General features: G+C 47.3%; 1 protein-coding gene across 3 annotated transcripts in view; it reads left to right on the top strand.

The window, feature by feature from the left end:
- The window catches only part of MYO5B (myosin VB), a 340,620-nt gene that overhangs the window by 289,723 nt on the left and 27,670 nt on the right, over positions 1-23,227 (top strand). For all 3 annotated transcript variants that reach the window (XM_045042264.1, XM_045042265.1, XM_045042266.1), the window contains exons 23-29: positions 8,149-8,233; positions 9,487-9,632; positions 10,983-11,102; positions 13,448-13,588; positions 17,208-17,273; positions 21,056-21,295; positions 22,362-22,462. In XM_045042264.1, the coding sequence (XP_044898199.1) occupies positions 8,149-8,233; positions 9,487-9,632; positions 10,983-11,102; positions 13,448-13,588; positions 17,208-17,273; positions 21,056-21,295; positions 22,362-22,462 (899 nt within the window). The remainder of the gene's footprint in view (positions 1-8,148; positions 8,234-9,486; positions 9,633-10,982; positions 11,103-13,447; positions 13,589-17,207; positions 17,274-21,055; positions 21,296-22,361; positions 22,463-23,227) is intronic.

The raw sequence follows: 23,227 nt of genomic DNA, 5'->3' as shown, positions 1-23,227 counted from the left end.
TTTGTCACCTTACTGTGCCTGCCAACAGACATCCCATGTGCTAGCTGGCTGGGAAGACTGAGGGGTGGCCAGTACCTGGGGAAATGTGATAGGGAAGCCTTCTCTGTCCTCCCAGGGTATGGAGCCGATTGTGGGACCTGCCCCTCCTGCTGTTCATGGAAGAGCAGGAACGTGGGCCCACCTCCAGGGCTGTTCAGGCAAGGAAGAGAACAAAGCTCCCCAGGGTCACTTTGATGTAGGGCTCAGAATGACAAAGCTGAGTTCCTCAGAGGCCTGCCTTCATGAATCAAAGCCTCAGGGGGAGACAGAGGGAAGAAATGAGGCTCAAGCACATTAGAAGACTTCAAGCTAGGTACATGCTGTTGACCATGGCTTTCTCAAATTAGTCTTGCCTGAGATTCTAGATCATAAGTGGTTGCAATAAACTTAGACTGCATTGCTAGGAATGGAGGTCTCTGGTCCAACCTAGTGGTAACGGCACGCACACTCTACTGGCCAGGCGCTGTGTTGCATCTCAGAGGGTGTTGACTGTAGGAAGTGCAGAGCGAAGTAATGACCGTGAGTGATCTCAGATGCGTTCTCAGGTGACCACATGCTCCGTGAGCCATCTGCATATTCAGAGGGTGGTTAAGGGGAACACACATGGACTTAGATCAGGGAATTCAGAAGTTACAGCCTTGGGCCTTGTTCCTGGCTGAGGGAGAATGGAGTGTCGCCCTCCAGATGTGGCACCGGGTCGAGCTTCACTTGAGGCCCCACCAAGGCTTTCTTTTGTAGAGGCACGTGCCTTGTGGTTTCTTCCGTTGGCTGTTTTCAGCTTGTGCATCAAGGAACATGAGAGCCATTTTTACCATTTGCCAAGGTACTCATCGGGTGAACCGTCTTCAATAATAGAAAATGAGAAGCACTTGAGTACTTTTTCCCCACACTGTTTCTCTTGAATCATTTGATTAAGTAACTCTTGTGTTCTAGATGTTTTAGTCAACCACAAACCCATTCATTAAAAAAAAAAAAAATTGAACCCTTTTTTTGTTTGTTTGTTTAACTGAGAAAAGCACAGGCCTCTTAATGGGATGTGTGGGGTCCTCCCTCCTTCAGTCGCATTGGGCCGGGCTCTGATGACACGACAGCCTGGCGGTGGTCCAGGGGCCCAGGCTGCGCAGGTGGGTGAGGAAGCAGAGCAGTCTCTCTGGGTCTCTGGAGGGACCGAGACTCTCTGGAGGGTCTCTGGAAGAGCTGAGCATGGGGCACAGCCCACATGTGCAGGATAGGAGGCCTTCCTGGAGGAATGAATCATGGTCCTAACCAGATGAGGAGAAGTCCTCAGTAAAAGGCTAGGGAAGAGTGTGGCAGAGGGAACAGGGAAACGCTCAGGTGGAAACCAGAAGTGGGGAGAAGCTGGGCTCCGCTCAGCCCGTTTTAGGGAGGCGTGTGGAGGAGTTGAGCTTATCCTGAGGTCAAAGGGTGTGAACCCATTCTCCAGTTCTCACTTCTGCTGCCCGCCCGGCCTCGTTTCTCAGCCAGCGCCCCCTGTCCAAACCACACATGACCACAACAGAGCTGTTCCGCCCCCAGACCGAGGCTTCCACACCTCCACACCTGCTCATCTTCCCACCCGGAGTGCCCTCGGCTGCCCGTGAAATCCCGCACGTCTCATTGAGATGACCCACTTCTCCTGGGAAACCTTCTAGGGCCTCCATCTGTTCCTTGTTACCTCCTTTCTAAATCACCTCAGGGGTGCCTGGGTGACTCAGTTGGTTGAGCAGCTGACTTTGGCTCAGGTCATGATCTTGTGGTCTGTGAGTTCGAGCCCCAGGTCGGGTTCTGTGCTGACAGCCTGGAGCCTGTTTCAGATTCTGTGTCTCCCCCTCTCTCTGCCCCTCCCCCACTCATGCTCGCTCGCTCGCTCGCTCTCTCTCTCTCTCTCTCTCTCAAACATAAACATTAGAAAAATTTAATAAATCCCCTCATAGCTGTGGTTCTCAACAAGAGGCCCACAGGAGTATTTTACAATGTCTGGAGACATCTTGGTAGTCACAATTAGGGGGGTAGAGTTACCAACATCTAGCAGGTAGAAGCCAGGATGCTGCTCAGTGCCTGACAGGACAGCACCCCCACTCCCGCCAACAATGACAAATTAGCCTAACATGTCAACAGTGCTGAGGCTTAGAAACCCTGCTTTCCAGAGCTCAGCTATGAACCTTACTGGTTTTCTGCTACACACACGTCCGCCTCTCCCGTTGGGCTGGATGCTGAGGGCGGCCACCTCTAGTGTTCCTTATTTTTGCCTCTCTGGCTCCTGGCACAGAGAATTCTGTCAGGAACTGTCTGATGGGTGACTGACAGCTTTGCCCTGTATCATCCCCGGGGATAGAGCTCGGCCTGGTGAGCAGCGGCCTGTGATGACCAAAGGGCACCACTCAGTGTTTTTTCTTCCATTTCTCACCCTCGCCACCAAAGCAGATTTCGGTCTTTGCAGACACACCACATCAACTGTGTTAATTGTAATAGGCAATAACTTGTTGAGAAAGAAGAGTTTGTTATAGTTAGTTATATGTATATCTTTAAGAAAAAAATTTTTTTAATGTTTTTGAGAGAGAGAAACACAGAGTGTAAGCAGGGGAGGGGGAGGGTAAGAGAGGGGAGACACAGAGCCCGACATGGGCCTTGAACTCCTAAAGGGTGAGATCATGACCTGAGCCAAAGTCGGACACTTAACCAACTGAGCCACCCATATATGCATATCCTTTTCCCAGCCTTTTCTTGTTTGATATCCTGAGGGGAGACAGAACATGCCCCTTTGCCTGACTCTCCATGGAAGGGTTTATAATCTGCCTGGTGGGTGAGGGCTCTGCTCAGTACCCAGAGTGGTGTCAGAATGATTCATACTGGTCAGAGCCTCATTCCCACAACTCTGAGCAGTACATTCACAGTTGAACTTGAGGTAGAAACCAAGTTTGTCTGAATTGAGAGAATGAAAAGCAGCAATGTCCCGTGGCAGAGAAGGCAAACAGTTTCCTAGAAGGTAGTTTCGAGCCTCATTTTGCAGGACGTTGAAAATTCTTTGAAATGAAAAGATATTGGATTGTTTCAACAGACTGTTGACAAAGTACTTGGAGCTTTTGGTAAGCTTCCAAAGGTATTGTGTATCTGCAGTTCTCTGTTTGGAGCCAGAGAGGGCAAGCCACCTGCAAATCCATTAGCTCCCTAGAGTAGCAGAGGCATCTGTGAGAGTCGCCGCCTTCCAAGCCCCTAGGGAGGACAGGGCCAGGTGACCTTGCTCTAGGACTCCAGCCTTGTAGAAATTCTTTCCTGACCCTTTCCATGCGATGTTGAGGGTGGAAGGAGCCATACTCATCTCTCAGCACCTTAAGCTGAACTTTCATGCTAGGGGGAAGGCAAGGGAGCACTTACTCATAACCAACTGAAATTCAGACGTCAGGAAGGTTCTACCCTTGAACCAGTCTGATGGGTCCATCAGGGATTTGTCTCCTAGGTAGCGGTCCTGGTGGGTTACCATCTAATCTCAGCTGCCATGCACATGTTATCGTTGTTGTACCATGGATGTCTTTCTACACAGGCTGGGAGGAGTCTTCCCCAGCCCAACACCCACCCCCCTGCAGTAGATCATGAAATGTACCAAAGATGGCTGGAAGTGAGGACTTGAACCAGGGAGCAAGCTCATTCATTGTGTCACCCGCTACAGTCTTGCAGGTGTCTCTGGAGGAGCTTATCACTCAGCCCAAATCTGGGAGCCTGTTTCATACTCATATTTTTATCTTGTACCACATCTAGCACAGGGTACTGTGCTTAGTAGATTGGTTAATTTGTGGAATGATTTTTTAGTAGCTTTATTGAATATAATTCATATACCATAGCTTACTCATTTAAAGTATACAATTTTTTTTTAATATAGTCAGAGTTTTGCCACTATTGCATAGTCTAATTTTGGAATATTTTTATTACCCCCCAAAGACCACTGTATCCATTAATAGTCACACCCCATTCCCCCCTTATTCCCTGTCCCAGCCTTAGGCAACTAATCTACTTTCTGTCTCCATCGATCTACCCCTTCTGGACATTTCATATAAATGGAATCCTACCATATGCAACTTTTGGACTGGCCTTTTTCATTTAGCATAATGTTTTCAAGATTTATCCGTATTGGAGCATTAATCAGTACTTTATTGCTTTTTATTGCTAAATAGTATTTCATCACATGGATATACCATATTCATCAGTTCATTGATGGACATTTGAATTGGTTCCACTTTTTAGCCCTTTTGAATAATTCTCCTACAACCATCTGTGTACAAGTTCTTGTGTGGACATAAGTTTTCATTTCTCTTAGAAACCTAGGAATGGAATTGCTGGTCAAACAAGGGTTAAAATGCAACTTTCAAGGAATTTCCAAAGCTGCTGCATTGGTTTACATTCCCATCAGCAGTATATGAGAATTATGATTTCTCTGCATCCTCACCAAACACTTGTAATTGTCTTTTTTTTTTTTTTTTTTTTTTTTTTTTTTTTTTTTTTTACCATCCTAGTATATGTGAGGTGATAAATCATTGTGGTTTGGCTTGCATTTCCCTAATGACCTTGAACATCTTGCGTGCTTATTGGCCACTTGGAGGTGTCTACTCAATTTTTTTCCCATTTTTTGATTGGATTTCTTTTTATTTGTTGAGTTATAAATGCTCTACTCAGGGTCCAAGTTCCATATGATATAAATGATTTACAGATATTTGTTGTCATACTGTGTGTTCCCTTTTCCTTTTGATAGTATCCTTCTAAGCAGAAAAGTTTTTAGTTTGGATGAAGTCCAATTTAAATATTTTTTTCTTTGGCTACTTGTGCTTTTGGTGTTATATTTAAGAAGCCATTGACTAATCCAAATTCAGAGATTTTGCTCCTTTGTTCTTTTCCAAGAGTTTTATAGTTTTAGCTCTTACATTTAGGTCTTTGATACACTTTATTTTTTGTGTATAGTGTGAAGTAGGAGTCCAATTTTACTTTGTGGAAATACAGTTGTCCGGGCCATTTGTTGAAAAGACTATTCTTTCCTCAATGAATTACAACATGAGGGTTTATTTCTGGATTCTCCATTCTATTCTATTGATTTATGGTCTACCCTGATGCTAGTGTCTCACTGTCTTGATTACCATAATCGTGTTTGAAGTAGTAAGTGTTAAAATTGAGAAGTGTGATCCTTCCAAATAATCTTTCAAGATTATTTTGGCTATTCTGGATCCCTAGATATTCCATGTAAATTTCAGGGTCAGCTTGTCAATTTCTGCAACAAAGCCATCTGGGATCTTGATAATGATTTTGTTGAGTCTATAAATCAATTGGAGGAGGGTTATATCTTAACAACATTAAGTCTTCCGATCCACTAACTTAGGATGTCTTTCCACTTTAGATCTTCTTTAATTTCCTTCAACAATATTTTGTAGCTTTCAGAGTATAAATTTCTACTGCTTTTGTTAAATGTATTCCAGAGTATTTTCTTCTTTCTGAAGCTTTTGTAAATGGAATTGCTTTCTTAATTTTGCTTCTCAGATTGTTTACTGCAGTGTATAGAAATACAATCAAGTTTTGTGTATTGATCTCGTACTCTACGACCTGAACTCATTTATTCTAATACCTTTTAAGTATATTGCCTGGGATTTTCTACATAAAAGATCATGTCTTATGCAGATAAAGATCATTCTACTTCTTCCTTTCCAATCTTGATGATTTTTATTTCTTTTGTATTTGCCCTGGCTAGAATCTCCAGTACATTGGTGAATAGTTTTGGCAAGAGCAGGCATCCTTGTCTTTGTCCTGACTGTGGACACAAAAGGTATTCAGTCTTCTGCCATAAAGTCTGATGTTGTGGGTTTTTGTAGATGCCCTTTATCAGGTTGAGGAAAGTCCCTCCTATTCCTAGTTTAAGTGTTTTTATCATGAACATTTGGTAACATTTTTGTTAAGGATTTTTGCATTCATATCCTCAAGAGGTAATAGTCTGTGGTTTTCTTGTGATGTCTCTAGTTTTGGTGTTAGGATATTACTGGTCTTGTAAAGGGAACTGAGAAGTGTTGCCTCCTTTTCTGTTTTATGAAATAACCTGTGCAGAATAGGTATTAATTTTTCTTTCAGTTGTTGCTAAGTGATGGAATGATTTTAAAGTATATGCTTCAGCTTGGCGCCTGGGGAAGGTAATGTTGTAGAACCAGCCACATACATTCATCAACAGCTCCATGCCATTCCTGCTGCTTGAACTCCACATACATCATCTCCTTTAATGCTGAGACCAGACCTGTGGGGTGGGTGTTTGTTTTCCAGAGGGGGACCTGGGCTTTACAGAGCCAGAGATCCGTGGCTGTGGAGCTCCTTGTCTTTGCCTCAGGCCAGATTTGCTGAACTTTGATTGTGATGTGATCGCAGGAGTTTTTTCTGTGCTGACTTGCCAGTGGTTCAGGGAGCCTCCAAGGAAGTGGGACTCAAGTCTGGATGCCTGAATCGAGGGCCCCTGGGCACGTGTTCCTCCTCCTCTTCCTGTCCAGTTTCCACAGTGCTCACTCACTTGCTTACCTTTGTCAGGAAGACAGGGGTGCAACATTGGTGAGGAAAATTACTCAGTGGCCTTCTGCCAGATGAGTCTCCAGGGGCTCCAGAGAGAAACATGCAGAGGTGGATCCATTGTGCTCCAGCTCCCATGTTACGACAGACCCCTTTCCTATACTCTTCTAGAATAACTAATGATTTCTGATTGTCTTAGAATATGTATGAATTGTTACATTTTTAAATCTATACAAATATTTGCTCCAATACTAAATAGCCAAAACTTCCTTTTTTAAAAAGCTTGCCATACAGGGGCACCTGGGTGGCTCAGTCGGTTGAGCATCCAACTTCAGCTCAGGTCACGATCTCACAGTTCGTGGGTTCGAGCCCCACATTGGGCTCTATGCTTGACAGCTCAGAGCCTGGAGCCTGCTTTGGATTCTGTATCTCCCTCTCTCTCTCTGCCCCTCCCCCACTTGCAGTCTGTCTCTCTCTCAAAAAATAAACATTAAAAAGAATTTTGTTAAATTTTTTTTGTTTTTATTTTATTTTTGAGAGAGATACAGAGTGTGAGCAGGGAAGCGGCAGAGAGAGAGAGAGAGAGGGAGATACAGAATCCAAAGCAGGCTCCAGGCTCTGAGCTGTCGGCACAAAGCCCGATGCAGTGCTCGATCTCATGAGCTGTGAGATAATGACCTGAGCCAAAGTCAGACACTTAACCGACTGAGCCACCCAGGCACTCCTTAAAAAAAAAAATTTTTTTAAAGCTTGCCATACGCTGTTTGTATTCTTCCTCTGAACAGAGCAGGATCTTTCTTTAATTAGTCTTTTCTTTTTGTGCCATTTTCAGTAGCATTCACTTCATGTTTTCTTTGTGGTGGGGGCGGTGGGTATCATCAGAAACTAAACACTAGAGTTCTCTTTCCTTCCGCAACACCTGACCTGTGCTGCTCCACTGAGACCGGCAAGGGCAAGTAGGATGAAGACCAGAGATAATTCTTCATTGTGAGCCTTGGGCTCTTCTGCCACTCAGATTCGAGAGCTCAAAATTTACCAAGACAAGCAACCAAACATGAAGTGAAAGCCTATTATCATTGTCCATTCCTGCACACGGCCTGTGAGCATGTGCAGACTTCTCATGAGACTTCTGTGGGCGCTGGAAGACTGTACAGAGTGGTGAGCTCATCTGTCTTCTTTTAATGGGACTTTTCTTTCACTACAACAATTTTTCCCTCAAAATGAAAGCAGTCTTGACTGACTTGATTCTCTTAAAAAGAGGATGCAGGGGCGCCTGGGTGGCGCAGTCGGTTAAGCGTCCGACTTCAGCCAGGTCACGATCTCGCGGTCCATGAGTTCGAGCCCTGCGTCGGGCTCTGGGCTGATGGCTCAGAGCGTGGAGCCTGTTTCCGATTCTGTGTCTCCCTCTCTCTCTGCCCCTCCCCCGTTCATGCTCTGTCTCTCTCTGTCTCCAAAATAAATAAACATTTAAAAAAAAAAAGAGGATGCAGACATAACCAGCTGCACTTCAAACCCCACAAAAGGAGCCTCTCCTTTCCCCAGCCTCAAAGGGCAAACATTTTCCCCTCTTGCTCTCCCTTTCAGCGCGTTGCAGACCTGGAGGAAGAAAATGCTCTCTTAAAAGATGAGAAAGAACAGCTTAACAACCAAATCCTGTGCCAAGCAAAAGGTAAGTACCAAAGCACTTGATTTTTCATTTTGGAGTTTAACTTCTTTTCCATACTGATTTCTGCCCCCAAAGCCTCCTAGCAAGAACACAGTCAAGATGGTGCAGGGAGAAAGGGCTTTAATAAATGAAAAAGAAGCAGGGGGGTGGGGGGGGGCACCTTTAAGACTCTGCTGTGACTCCTGGTTTTGAGTTTAATGCACATAATGGACAATGTAGTGGACAGGATTTGGAGTTCAGGGGACTTGTACTCGAAGAATAATTACCATATGCTACTGCCTGGCCTTGAGCAACTCCCTTAATGACTGTAGTCCTCAGTTTCTTCATCTGCAAAATGGGCGTAAAAGTATAGCTCTCCGAAGCATAAAGCATTTAGCATGGTGCTTGATACCTAATGAGCACCTAGGAGCTGTCATTATTGCTGATTTTAAATTTATCTTTAGTGTCCATAGGACCTGTTGTGGTTTCTTCTGCCCAGTGGGTCGTCTGCTAATGTTTGCTGAAGAGAATGTCCTGGGTCGGATCCCACCGAGCCCTGTGCCACCATCAACCCCCATGGGCTGCCTGACCAAGGAGGAGCAGTGGGTGTCCACAGATCCCAGTCCTTGCCCAGCTCAGTGGGTTCCTTAAGCAAATCACTCACCTTTTCCTCTTAGGTCTCTCTCCCGTGCCACGAGAGGATTGAACCATCTAAGGACGTGATTTCACCCAGCATGAAATCTCATTGAAAACTTAAACTTCATTTCCCTATAAATATTGCTTCTTTCTGCTGATATGAATAATAAGTTTTGGTGACGGCGGGGAGAGCCCATCCATGTGATCTGTTTACCTTCCCTCCTTCCCCCAACCTGACATCTGGCCTTCTCTCCTTCAGTCTCCCTACAGTTCCAGAACCCGAAAGATCAGGAATGGGGACAAAACTGGGGAACAAAACCTGGGTTCTTCCAGGCATCTTGCCAGCAGCTGCTGTGACCGTTGTCACAGGAGAGAAGCTGGTGCATTAAGCAAGGGAATGTCCTGTCCGCTGCCTGCTTCTCCCCCCCCCCCTTCTCTGAAGACTTAAGCTACCCTGACAAGCTTCCCTTTGCTCTGCAGTGGGTGAAGTTGCTGCTGAATAAACTCATCAGGTGGTGGTGGTGGGCACTTGTCATGGGCAGCCTTGCAAAGAGAGATTAATCACAAAGCATGAGTCAAGACTCATGCAAGGGGAATCCATTCAGAAAGCAAAACTGCAGTTTCGTGTGCCTGCTTTCCAGACGAATCTGCCCAAAACTCTGCCAAGGAAAATCTGATGAAGAGGGAGCTGGAGGAGGAGCGCTCCCGGTACCAGAACCTCGTGAAGGAATATTCACGGTTGGAGCAGAGATACGACAACCTTCGGGATGAGATGACCATCATCAAGGCAAGGAGGGCAGTTCTGGCTCCGGCCCCACCTCCGGCTTCCTCACCCCCGTTCGTGCACATCTCCAGCCACTGCACTGCCATCCAACACGGTCGTGCTCAGTAAATCTGTGCCTTTCTGGCACAGATCGGGTCCTTTCTGGCAGCTGTTCTGGCCGTGCCTGCCAGTGGTTATCACATAAGGAAGTAGTGGGGCCAGGTGCTCCTTCCCAGGGACGGCTCCTTTTTCCAACTTTGGGGTCTTCTAAAGATCTCAGGAGTTTAAGGAAAATCCCACCGTGGTGCGTATTGTCAGTCATGTTACCTGCCCCAGAAACATCCCTACACTGAAACACTAGCAGCGTGGGGGAGTTCAGATCTCCGCATTGCTGGTGCATGCTGCAGAGAAACCCACAGCGTCTGATCATTTCTCCTAATCTTTATACATAGAAACATCCTATTTCAGGATTTATCGTTCCTTTTTACCCCACATAAACATTCCCTCCAGAAATGCATATTCAAACAAGATTGATAAGTTAATTGCATAGGAACCAGGAAGATAAGCTGAAGAGGAACATATATAAATACAGAATTTTCTGGCCAGTTCTTATTCTCAAAGCCAAATCATATGCAAGAAAAAGAAAAGTATTTTTACATGAACAACCTAAGTATAAATGGTAACCTCTTTCTTTTTTCAAAATGTTTTAAGTTTGGTTTAAAACATTTCAGTTTGGTTTATTTAGAGTATGTGCATGAGTGGGGGAGGGGCAGAGAGAGAATTCCAAGCAGGCTCCGCACTGTCAGTGCAGAGCCTGACACTGAGCTCTATCTCTCAAATCATGAGACCGTGACCTGAGCCAAGATCAAGAGTTGGACACTTAACTGACCGAGCCCCCCGGTAACCTCTATTTCTAATGTGCTTACTATTTTCATAAAATTGGAGCGCAAGTTGAAGGGCCCTCTAAGGGGCCCTTAGAAGCAGGCTTGCTACATTCTTTTCAAGTGGGGGCCTAATGACAGGATGACCTTTGTGTACTATCAAGGCAAGACCAGGAAGATAAGGCTTGTTTGCTCAGGACTTTATGGAAAAAACGGCTGAGATGTTAGGGACTCAGGTCTCATTAGGAGAGAGGGAATTTGATCCGGCTACGGAGGTCCCTCCTCATCGTCATTTTGTTAGCTAGACAGATGACTATAAGAACTGTAGATGAAGTTTTCATGGGAACAGCTCCATTTAGCTATCATTCCAAGACCTGTTCTTGTTGACAAATGAGGCCAGAGTCCAACTCTAAGATCTACTGGCCTTTGAAAAAGAAATAGTTCTCATGAGCATTCGTTTGTTAGGAGTACTTACATTTTTCTCCTTCAACAGCAAACCCCAGGGCACAGGCGGAACCCATCAAACCAGAGCAGTTTAGAATCTGACTCCAATTACCCCTCCATCTCCACATCTGAGGTCGGAGACACAGAGGATGCCCTCCAACAGGTGGAGGTGAGTAAGACAGGCTCATGGCTGCTGTCTGTGCTCCAGAGGGAGTGGAGCTGCTTTGGGTTTACCAACTGTGTAGAGATGTACTCTTCTGGCTGATGGTGACCAGAGTGTCCACAGGCTTCTTTCTGACCAGGGGATCACTTGGCCTGCAGGCAACTTACAGATCCTGGAGTCAATATTTACCGTGCAAAGAGATAGATTACTGTTCACCTTACCCACTATCCAGAAAGAAAGGAAGAAGGTAAATCCCTGATCCTTCCTCTTATAAAACTGAGAGCCTGTTGCAGAGAGGTAAATGCCTGGCTTAAGAAGGAACAGCTTAGGTGAGGATGTGGAGAAACGGGAACCCTCTTGCACTGTCGGTGGGAAAGCAAACTGGTGCAGCCGCTCTGGAAAACAGTGTGGAGGTTCCTCAAAAAATTAAAAATAGATCTACCCTATGACCCAGCAATAGCACTGCTAGAAATTTACCCAAGGGATACAGGAGTGCTGATGCATAGGGGTACATGTACCCAAATGTTTATAGCAGTGCTTTCAGCAATAGCCAAAATATAGAAAGATCCTAAATGTCCATCAACTGATGAATGGATGAAGATGGGGTTTATATACACAATGGAATACTACGTGGCAATGAGAATGAAATCTTGCCATTTGCAGCAATGTGAATGGAACTGGAGGGTATTATGCTAAGTGAAATAAGTCAGAGAAAGATATCCTATGTTTTCACTCATGTGGATCTTGAGAGACTTAACAGAAGATCATGGCAGAAAGGGAAAAAATAGTTACAGAGAGGGAGGCAAACCATAAGAGACTGTTAAATACAGAGAACAAATCGAGGATTGATGGGGGGTGGGGGAGAGGGGAAAGTGGGTGATGGGCATTGAGGAGGGTACTTGATGGGATGAGCACTGGGTGTTGTATGGAGGCCAATTTGACTATAAATTATACTAAAAAATACAACATCAGAGAAAAGAACAGCTTAGTCATTAAAATGGAAATAATTTATCATCCCCAATTTGGAATATTTGGAACCACAGATATTTGCTGAGTGACTATATCTTTGTCAGTAATAGTCCCAGAGTTTCTAAATACTGTACCACACAGTGGACTTTGTACATAAAACCTTAAGCACGTGAAAGACAGACCTGGAAGAGAGGCAGTTGTAAATACAAACGTGCTTTGAGCACATCTTTGTGCAGGGTGCTGCAGGTGAAGTAGTGGTCACCAAGCCAGGGACGGTCCCTGCCCTCGCAGAGCTTGTCTGGTGGAAAGTCGGCAGTAATCAGGTGACGGGAGAAGTTTGTAATAGAACCTCAAGTGTTCGGTGCTAGAAAGAAAAAGTATTGATAAGAGACCGCGAGTGACAGGGTAAAGGTGGCAAACGATAGAAAAAGAGGTCCTTGGGATGGGAACGTGTTCTCTCGTACAGTTCAGTGTGGTCTGCTGCTCGCTGTAAGCACTTAGCTCATGTTAGCTTGAGAGAGGCCATTGCTGTCACCACTGCAGCGTCCGAAGTCTGGATCCTGGAGGCTTCAGTCATTTAAACTCCAGACATGCCACCAGGCGTATATGTGGCCATTTCTGTGCAGACGTAACCACCTCCATCAGCAGATTGACCTTCTTCAAGGAAATTGAGGCTGGTTCTTGGGATCAGCCAGGACAGCTAGTACAGTGCTGGCTAAGTGCGAAGTGCTCGTGAAATGCTATACATGTACTTTAAAGATCCACATAGATAAGCTCATGCAGATACACCTGTTTGTACATGCGCACCCACACACAACAGAACCCCAGAGGGCAAACCCAGGCATGAATCCAAAGGGAGAAAATCTGGGAAATCGATGCTCTCGGGTCTATGGAATAAACAGGTTGCATGGCAGGGAAGTCTTGTGTAGGTTCTGTTTCAAGGTACAATCAAATGGTGTTTGACAACACATTTGCAGTGATTAGTAACCACATTGATTCTTCCATCAGGAAGTGTCGAGCCTGAGTTTGACAATTTCTCTGGTATGAGACCATTTCCATCAGTGAACTCTTTTAACTTCCAAATAAAATGGCTGTGTCTTTACTCTTGGAATGTATGAGTGGTTATCTTAAGTGGCTCTCACAGGAATATAAATGGGCCAGACTCAAATGTCATCTAGACAGAAAATGAGCCTGGAGTGCCAACTTCACTCTGAGAACTGATGGTTGGTTGGCATTGGCTCTGCCTCTGGGGCGCAGGTTGATGTTTGTTCAGAGAGAGAGGACAGGCAGCTGATACAGAGGCAGGCTGGGAGGTGCCATATGTCCCCTGAGGCAGCTATGCTATTGAAACCTCCTTCCCGGCTCCCTGTGTTCCCCTGAAGGACATCGGCCTGGAAAAGGCAGCCATGGACATGACCGTCTTCCTGAAACTGCAGAAGAGAGTGCGCGAGCTGGAGCAGGAGAGGAAGAAACTGCAGGTGCAGCTGGAGAAGAGGGAGCAGCAGGACAGCCGGAAGGTCCAGGTGCGTGCTGGGGCTGCAGGCCTGCAGAGCGGCCCCCAGGTGCCGGCGTCAGCACGCTCTTTCCCAGGGTTCACGTGGCAGGATGACCACTTGGGCTTATGCAGGTGCTCGGTTTCAGAGAGGAGCTTCCACCTCGTGTTGGTGTCACACTGAGACTTCTCTACCTGCCGACGCTCCCAGACCACTCCAGATGGACAGGAGTAGGCTTCCCAAGTGCCCCCAGGGCAAGGGATTCCCAGTAGCAAAGCTAGGGAGAGCCTGTGGCATTGTCACCTATTTGCAAAGGGCACTAGGACGTGTGATTAAAGTATAAATACAAGCCAGAGTCTAATTTTAACAGAGACAAGTGACTGCCCTTTACCTGGAGTCTGGCATGGACTTTAGTCTACCCCCACTGGGTTAGGGGTAGACCAGGTTTGTGGTCACTCACTTTTCTATCCCATGATTGCTCCCTGGCCTCAGTCCAGATTATCATCAGTGCCTTGGGTCTCAAAAGGGCATGTCTTGAGACCTTAGCGTCCCCAGATGTATCACTGTCTCAGGGACCCCCCCGGGTACCTATGCAATGCTCAGCACTGTGGTAGAGCCAGGTCGTAGTAGGTATTCAAACTGTTTATTACACAAGAGGAGATAAAAATAGAAGAAGAAAAACCCCTAGCCATTGAGGAATTTATGATCCAGTTGGGGGGACCAGACATATAACACAGGTGACAAGTGAAAACATCAATAGGGCTCAAATAAATGCAAGGTTGGGTACAGATTGGCACTGTAGGAATAAAACCCACTGAAGTTAGCAATGATAAGGAGATAAGACCCATGTGTTATTTGTTGGGAGGTAGAAAGACCACTTCCAATGGGATAGAAGGCCAGTTCTGACACTGGTCATATCACTAGCTGGACCTCATCATGGGTTTGTCAGAGGTCTTTGTTCTGAAGCCTGACTTGCCCATTGTGGAGTTCAACCCCCTCCCCGCTTCTCAGGCCTGCTCCCTCCTCTACACATGGTCTCCTTTTAGTGGTAACACCTGGCTTCCCTTTCCCTTCAAATGTGATACAGACATTGGTCTGTATTGCTAGAATATTCTCTGGTATTCTGAGCACAAAGTGGGGAGGTAAATCTTGTTGGTGGACTTCAGTCTCTCAGGTGGATTAGACTGGAGATTGAAGGGGTTAGATTTACAAACGATTCAGTCCATAGAAGAGAAGGAGCCCTGACAGGCAAGTGCAAATCAAATCTATGAAAAGCTACACGGACCACATCAGACCATCCCTGATGTAGAAGTCCCCAGCCCACCCACCTACCCCCAAAGGTCCAGGCTCCAGATTCCCCACCACAGAAATGCCAGATAACTTTGAAATCTTGGCTTTAGGCTTTCTCTTTGTCTTGCTACAAAATAAAAAGGGATATCCCTTTCTTGAAAAGTAATCCTTGGGGGTGCCTGGGTGGCTCAGTCAGTTGACCGTCTGACTCTTCCTTTCAGCTCACTCAGGTCATGATCTCACGGTTCATGGATTCAAGCCCCCAGGCGAGCTCTGTACTGACAGTGCAGAGCCTGCTTTGGATTCTCTCTCTGCCTCTCTCTCTGCCCCACCCCCTCTCTCAAAATAAACTTTAAAAAAGTTATCACTGAACAAGAGTTAGAACTATAGGGTTGGCCTATAGCCCTGAATGTGTATTGAGGATCTCCCTTTAAGGAGAAAGATCTTGTTTCTGCAGAGTTTAGTAAGAAAGGCAGGAGTGGGGCAGGGGACGGAAGGTGTGGAATCCCTCTACAGCACTCTACAGGATCATGTTCTTGGATCTGCCCCTGGTTCCAAGAGGAATCCTGAGCCACCTGAATCTTTCCTCCAGAGAGATGTGGCGTAGGGTCGCAGCTACAGAGAGAAGTCTGTAGATTGCGCCATCAGTATGGGTGTGGCAGTCTGCTGTGAGGATGGGGCCCTGTGTTTGACTTCCCATCCAGCCAGCCCCCTTTCTCAGGGCAGAGCAAAGTCACTTTTGCCACCAGGGTGATTCCAGTGGGCTGCCCACTTAGAAACATAACTGCCAGTCCACCTTAATACAGCCCCTTGGACCATGGATGATCTCCGTTTTCTGAGAACCGGATGCACTCAACAATTATCCATGGCCATGCGGCAAATCCACGCTCCACAGAACACAAGTGCAGGCCTCTCACTGGGGCAGAGATGAAGAGCCCACTCTGAAGAGTCCCATCCGGTACCACTAATGGGGTGGGAGCCAAGCAGAGACTGGTACCCTGGACAGCGGCTGTCCCAGGTTGCAGGGGCAGGAAACCATGTGGTCCGTGCAGCAGCCCTACATCTGGACAGTCTCCAGGAGGTGCTCACATCCATCCTGGTCTGTATGCCTGGGCACACCTAATCCATGCACAGCAGGGAAGTGGCCTTACCTTGGACTTAAGGTTGCTAGCACTGCAGATAATCTAATTAAGCACTGTCAGGTTTTAGCTCCAAAACCAATCTTATTCAAGGACTTTCACCCACTACTTAAAATCACCCCATGCAGCTAACCATTTATGAAGGTGTTTCTGCCCCTTCTTATTGACAATTCAGGTTCAGTAGCTGCCAAACAATTATAGGAGTCATTGGTTCAATGAGTATGATGGGCTAGCATTACAGCTGTTGCTCTCCACATTCCTTGGAATTGAAATCGGCATTTACTGAGCATCGTAGGGGCCAGCTGCCAGAGTCCCTGTTGTGGGGTGATATGGAGGAAGCAGGCTTCTCCACAAAGTGCTTAGTGATTCAGTTGGGAAAACTGAATACACATGTTCACACACACCCCAAAAAAACCAAAGGTAGCTCATTAATCTCCTTAATAAGCATGTAATTATTATGTATTAGCCTTAAGAAGTACATAAGTGTTATGGTGCTGATTTCCTTGGCTGCTGAAACAAAATCCCACAAACTGGATGGCTCAAAACAACAGAAATTGATTCTCTTGTAGTTCTGGAGGTCAGAAATCAAAAAGTAAGGTCCCAACGGGGCCATGCTCTCTTAAAGGCTTTTGGGGGGAATCTCTTCCATGCCTCTCTCTGAGCATCTGGCATTGCCAGAAACCCTTGGCATTCCTTAGCTCCAGTTCCTTGACTTGGCACTGTATGACTCCAATCTCTGCCTCCATCATCATGTGGTATTCCCCTGTGTGTGTGCGCGCGCGAGAGAGAGCGCGCACATGCTATCGATCTCCTTGTAAGGGCACCAGTTGTATTGCATTAGGGCCCATCCTTATGACCTCATCTTGACTTTGATTTTATCTGCAAAGATCCCATTTCTAAGTCACATTCACAGGGTACCAGGCTTTGGACTTCAACGTATGTTTTGTGGGGACATCATTCAACCTGTAGCACAGTGTATACATATTTATATGCCTAAGGGCCTGGGAATGAAGTTATGGAAACGGTGAAGACGGGCAGGAGGGTAATTTACGGAGAGCTTCCTGGTGGCCTGAAGTAGGGTACTACATTCTGGAGGCGGGAAGAAAGCAGACACAGAGCAGGGAGTGTGGGCAAAATGAGCATGTCTTCTGTGGTTGAAAATATCACCATGGGACAGCTGCCTGTGGTCCCTGCTCACCTCTGTCTCCTCATCCGTGCAGGTGGAACAAGCAAAGAATGACCTGGATTTGGACCAGGATGCAGATCTAGCCTACAACAGTCTGAAGGTAAGATTGTCAGCCAACAAGTTCCCCAAACTCGTACCCTGTGGAAGATGGGTGAGCAAGTCTGTGCATAAGTGGAGCCATAAGCGGGCAACTTGACCCTTCAGTTTCTTCATCTGTGAGATAGAGGCAAATGTGTACTTACTGCAAGGAGCCATAATCTCTACTTACAGGAGACACCAACTATAGGTGTCCCACAGTTTAGTTCAACATGGGCCCTAACTACCTGCATTTAGGATAGACCCCACTGGTCAGGGCCCTCGTCCCTCAAGACTGCCCTCATTTCAGATGCCAGTCACATTGGTGAGTCCCCAGGTTACCCACACTTCTGTCCACTTGGCTACCAATCGGGTTCCCGTGACCCCCCTCCTCAGGTTTGATCACATGTTAGAGCAGCCCACAGAGCTCAGGAAAGCATCTTATTCGCTACTCCTGGTTTATTCTAAAGGCTGCAGCTCGGCAGGCGAATGAAGCAGGCACAGGTGTGTGGGAAGGGGCCCAGAGCTTCCAGGCCCTCTCCAGGTGTGCGCTCCCCCCACACCTCCATGTGCTCATCAACCAGAGGCCCTTGGAACCCTTCACCTACGGGTTTCCATTACACAAGCACCGGTGATAAAATCATTGGCCATTGGTGTTCAGCTCAGTCTCCAGCCCTCCTCTTTCCCTCTCCAGGCATCTGTGGGTGGGGCTGTAAGCCCCAGTGCTTGGATCTCAGGATTGGTTCCCAGGCACCTGGTCCCTCTCCTCATTGGCATGAACCAGCTGGGGATGAAAGGGACTTATTATGACTAACAAAGGACACTTCTCTCACCCTTATCAGGAAGCACCAAGGGTTTTAGGACCCCTGAGCCAGGAACCAGGAGCTAAGACCAAATAGAACAAAAGATGTTCCTCTCACCTCTGTCACTAGGAACCTGGGCCAGAGGCTAAATATATGTTGTTATGTCACATATGTCTTACTTGATATAGTTTGAGTTAAAGGAACATGTGGACAGTGGGGTGAATTCACTTTGAAAAGAGATCCAGACTTGCATGGAGAGATGTAAGGCAGAGGGATGTCCCCGTGCATGCAGTGCTGGCCCAGCAAGAGCTGGTGAGATTGGAGGGTGCAAGGCCTCAGGTCCCAGGGTGAGCAGGCCTATGTTTACTGCAGTGATGGGGGTGCTAGGCCTCCAGCCAGGGAGGGGGGGCACAGGAAAGGGCATCATAGCATTCCCCCTCCCCTGCTTCCATTCCCAGGGGCTTGGGAATTGATCCAGTCTGGCAGGGTCAGTCCGGTCCCACTCACAGAACCACAGATAACTCTGGTCACCACTACATTACCCCAGGAGAACAGCCCTGAATCATGCCCATGGCTTTTTGAACAATTAGGGTCACAGAAGTGGGTGCTTTGTAAGGGTTTTCCTTTTTTGAGTTATTGATTTAGACTTATTTTCCACATGTGATATTTAAAGATTTAAAACCCCGTGAGAAGGGGAGTGGGTGTGACAGATGTCTGTGGTGCATGCCTTCTGCATGCCGTTCCTCAGCTGCCTTCCCCAAGCAAGTGAACGGCAGGCTGTTTTAGAACTGGAAAAGATAAGAGGCATCTGGGTGGCTCCATGGGTTAAGCATCCAATTTCGGCTGAGGTCATGGTCTTGCTGTTCATGAGTTTGAGCCCCGCGTTGTGCTCTGTGCTGACAGCTCAGAGCCTGGAGCCTGCTTCGGATTCTGTGTCTCCCTCTTTGCCCCTCCCTGACTCATGCTCTGTCTCTGTCAAAAAACATAAACATTAAAAAAAAAAAAAAAGGTAAAGTGGGTCTAGCCCAGTGGGCCTCCAGGAGTGGTCCTGGGACCAGCATCATGGCAGACATGCTAAAAATGCAGATTCTCAACCTCCTCCCAGACCTGTATCACAAGCTCTGAGGTGGGGCCCAGCAGTCTGTTCTCAGCCACCCGCCTGGGGTTTCCATTGCCCACTCAAGTCTGAGAGCCACTCTTCTAGTCTATGGGCAAAGTCCTACCTCCAGGACTCCCATCTTAAAGTCTGCTTAAAAACTCGCTCTGCGTTCAGCTCCTGGGGAAGATGCCCCACGCTGTTCCTGCAGGCTACATCTCCGCTGCTAGCTCAGGGCCTGGCTCTGAGAGGGCTCAATGAGCGCTTGTCCCAGACTCTTGAAACTCCATGACCATTCTGCTCTGTTGGGCCAGGATTCTGAGGTTACAAGACCTGGTTTTCCTTTCGTTGTCTCTGGTGAAACCTGACTTAACTTTTGCGCTGTCTCAGAGGCTGGTGTCCGGGAGGACCAATGCTGGGGAGGCTGGTTGCATTTCTTCTCACTTAACAGACCCAGACGCTGAAGGAAACAATGAAAAATGGGGCTTTTAGGCAAAGCCCCGTCAGCCTGTATTTAATGGGCCCCTGCTGTGTGTCCAGCTGAATGCTTCCTGAAGGCACGAGGGAAGGAGCTGTCCTCTGCCCTCCCAAAGTGTAGACTCTGCCTGAGCAGACCAAGATCGAAGCAGATCATGAGTCTGCACACCAGACTATTCAGCCCTCTTTTCCAACCCGATCCTTACCAAATCGGATTTGAAAAACCTGCCCACAAGTACATGGGTGAGATGAGCCTACTCTGGGAAGGACCCCTTGACAAGTAGTGATTTTTGCTGAAACAACCAGAATTTCAGAAGTTCCCGCTGATCCTTCTCTAACGCATAAAGGGACGGAAGCACACCATTTGGGTGCTGGTCTCAAGGCTTAGGCATGCCCTCCCTGTGGCGGTGAGATGGGGCGGAAGGGTCCTTGGGCTGGTTGCACCTGGCAGAGATTGCTGGAGGAGGCCTGATATAGTGTGGCCAGGCAAGGTGGGATCAGGTGTCCAGAATCGTGGGCTCTAGCCCTGGCAGAGGTTCCTAAACTCACTGTGAGTCTTCTCTGCTCGGTCCTTAGCCTCCCTCATTCAGAAAATGAAGAGATTATTTAGATGGTCTCCTAGTTTTGTGGTCCTATGTCTCTGTAATAATTGTGCAACCAATCCCCACTTATCCACCATTTGGGCATTTGGGGGGAAATTTTGAATCCCATATATCCCAAGACCCTAAGAGTATTATATATGTGAGTACCAAACTTTCTATGGTCTGACTTTGTGAAATCCAAAGCTAAATATTACACCCAGAAAACTTAAAATACATTCTAAAGTTGTTTTGATGGCATTTTTGCACACAGGTAGCTTTTCTTCTGGCATTGACAGTTGGTGGCTTTCCGTGTGACCGAAACAACAAAAGTGCGTTCCTAATATACTCTAAAACATTGGTCTGTGTGGTGCTCCTTGGAATAAGGGCATCGGGTAGGAAGGCTCTCTAGATAGCTAAGTTTGGGAAATCCTGGGATTTTTATGCTGTCTTGGAAAGTCACAAAGTACATCAAGAAGTTTCTAGGAAGTCTAATGTTAAAAGCATGTTGTTTAAAATTAACCTGGCATTTCCTCAAGGGCAGGTTTCATGGCCAGATACACTTAGAGATAGGAACACTATTAATCTGTTTGGGGAATGCTGTCATAGAGGCCTCGGGTCAGATGCTTCACCCCAATAACTTAGGGTTGTGGGTTCAAATCCAGGCCCCAGTTTTAACTATTACTGAACTTCTCTCATGGGTTTTAGTGTTAAAACAAGAAGGTTGCTCCAAGCTTCACAGGAGGGACAGGGCAGGCTGATTCCGGAAGGTGGAGGAGGAAGCCCGCATGGGGAGAGGAGACTGTTCTAGGTCCAGAAGGAGATGGAGTGTGCTGCTTGGGCTGTCTTCCAGAGGCAAGAGCTAGAGTCGGAGAACAAGAAGCTGAAGAACGACCTGAACGAGCTGAGGAAAGCCGTGGCTGACCAAGCCACACAGAACAACTCCAGCCACAGCTCCCCCGACAGCTACAGCCTGCTGCTGAACCAGCTCAAGCTGGCCAACGAGGAACTTGAGGTTCGCAAGGAGGAGGTGCTCATCCTGAGGACGCAGATCGTCAGCGCCGACCAGCGCCGACTCGCCGGCAAGAGCACGGTAACAAGATGGCAGCCCAGTTGGGCTTGCCAGGGGGCGACACTAGGTAATACGGACGGTGTTTTGCTTACGTAGCTTTACCCGTGAGCACTTTAAACCTAAAAAAATGCAGGCGCGCTGACTCTAGGGTCTCGTCTAAAGGGAAAGCAAGGTACTTGCTGCCTTCTCAGCATGGCCTTTCATGGGAGACTTTGCTGGAAGTCTCTAGAATCTTCTGAAGTTACTCAATATGAACATGTTCAAAAAGAACAAGGCACAGAATTAGAAACAAGGGCAATGGCCTGAGCAGCCCCCTTGGCCTTGTTTTTCACCCCATGCCTTGTGTCTTGCTGTTTGATTCTGAGGTAGAGTAAGTCTTTTCCTCTAAGCCCACCCAGGGTGGCAAGTCCAGCTTAGCATTTGTTCCTAATGTTTTCACCTTCTGGGACAGAGTGGGGAGTGGGAAAGAGGGGACAGAGGCCACCGGGATCAACTCTGGACATGGCCCTGGGATGACTTAGAGGGGGATAAGTAGGCAGTCATGAGTGTGGAGGACCAACTCTGAGACAGATTTTCACCCTGTCCTTCGGATTTGGGGGGTGCTGGTCACCTCAGAGACACAGTCACTGCCATCCTCCCTCACAGTCCAAGTTCGGGGCTTTTGCAGCCAGGCCTTGTCATTCTGTGCCTTTGAAAGTACCATTCCTGCCTGGGTTTAACTGCTGTTATCCGAGGTCATCCTGAGCCTTTGTTTTTTCCCCAAAAGCTTGGTTTTTGTTTTTTTATTTTTCTTAATGTTTGTTTATTTTTGAGAGAAGTGAGGGAGGGCAGGGAGAGAGAGGGAGATGCAGAATGCAAGGCAGGCTCCAGGCTCTGAGCTGTCAGCACAGAGCCCAGTGAGGAGCTTGATCTCATGAGCCGTGAGATCATGACCTGAGCCAAAGTCAGATGCTCAACCAACTGAGCCACCCAGGCACCCCTCAAAAGCTTGTTTTGATGCCTCTGTATGTACAAGGTCTATAAAGTCGTTTTGCAACAGTTGTTTATGTAACCAGAGTTATTTCTCTTTTAACCTGGGACCTTCTAGGAGCCGAACATTAATGCCAGAACAAGTTGGCCTAACAGTGAGAAGCATGTAGATCAGGAAGATGCCATCGAGGCCTATCATGGGGTCTGCCAGACAAACAGGTAAGTCCCCCCTCATGGTAACTAGAGGAGGCAATGGAAAAGGGTCTTGCCCAACCTGACACGTGATGCCTGTTTCTCAGACACTGCTCAGCATCAGGGTTTATGCATTATAGGAGGTAAACGAGAAGGAGCAGACTCTGTGAATTCCACGCCCTTAGGAAACCACTTGTCAGCTTCAGCAAGACTCTGGTAACACAGCCGGGGCATCCAGAACCCAGATCTTATGAAGAGCTTTTGGAAAGGGAGCCTCCCTGGAAGTGTGGACAGGAGGAGCGAGAAGGACTGGCTGAGAGTGGCTTTTCCCCTAGAGGGAAGCCAGCACCAGATGAGCCCAACCAAGTCCTGGGAGGGGCTGCTCCTGCTCCAGTTCTTCGCTTTTTTATTGCTTTTTAGAGCATGTGTGTGTGGGGCGTGAAGAGGGGCAGAGGTAGAGAATCCCAAGCAGGCGCCATGCTGTTAGTACAGAGCCCAACGTGGGGCTTGATCCCATGACCTGCGATCATGACATGAGCTGCAATCAAGAGTCAGATGCTCAACCAACTAAGCACCCCGCCCCCACCAGGCACTCCTGTATCTTTGCTTTAATATTAGCTTTACTCAACCCAGCTGGTGGGCCCCAGTGCCTGTCATTTAAGAGATGGAACCCAAGCTAGGCACCCCAGAGGTTGGGTGGAAGAACTTGACCACTATCATACTGGCTCAAATGAGTTTTCCCTGGACTTCAGTGAACAGACCTCTAGTCCCTCCTTAAGAATGGACTGCCCA

This window comes from Felis catus, chromosome D3 (assembly GCF_018350175.1).
Source record: "Felis catus isolate Fca126 chromosome D3, F.catus_Fca126_mat1.0, whole genome shotgun sequence".
Taxonomy (NCBI): Eukaryota; Metazoa; Chordata; class Mammalia; order Carnivora; family Felidae; genus Felis; species Felis catus.
This window is presented reverse-complemented; position numbering and strand designations above follow the sequence as displayed.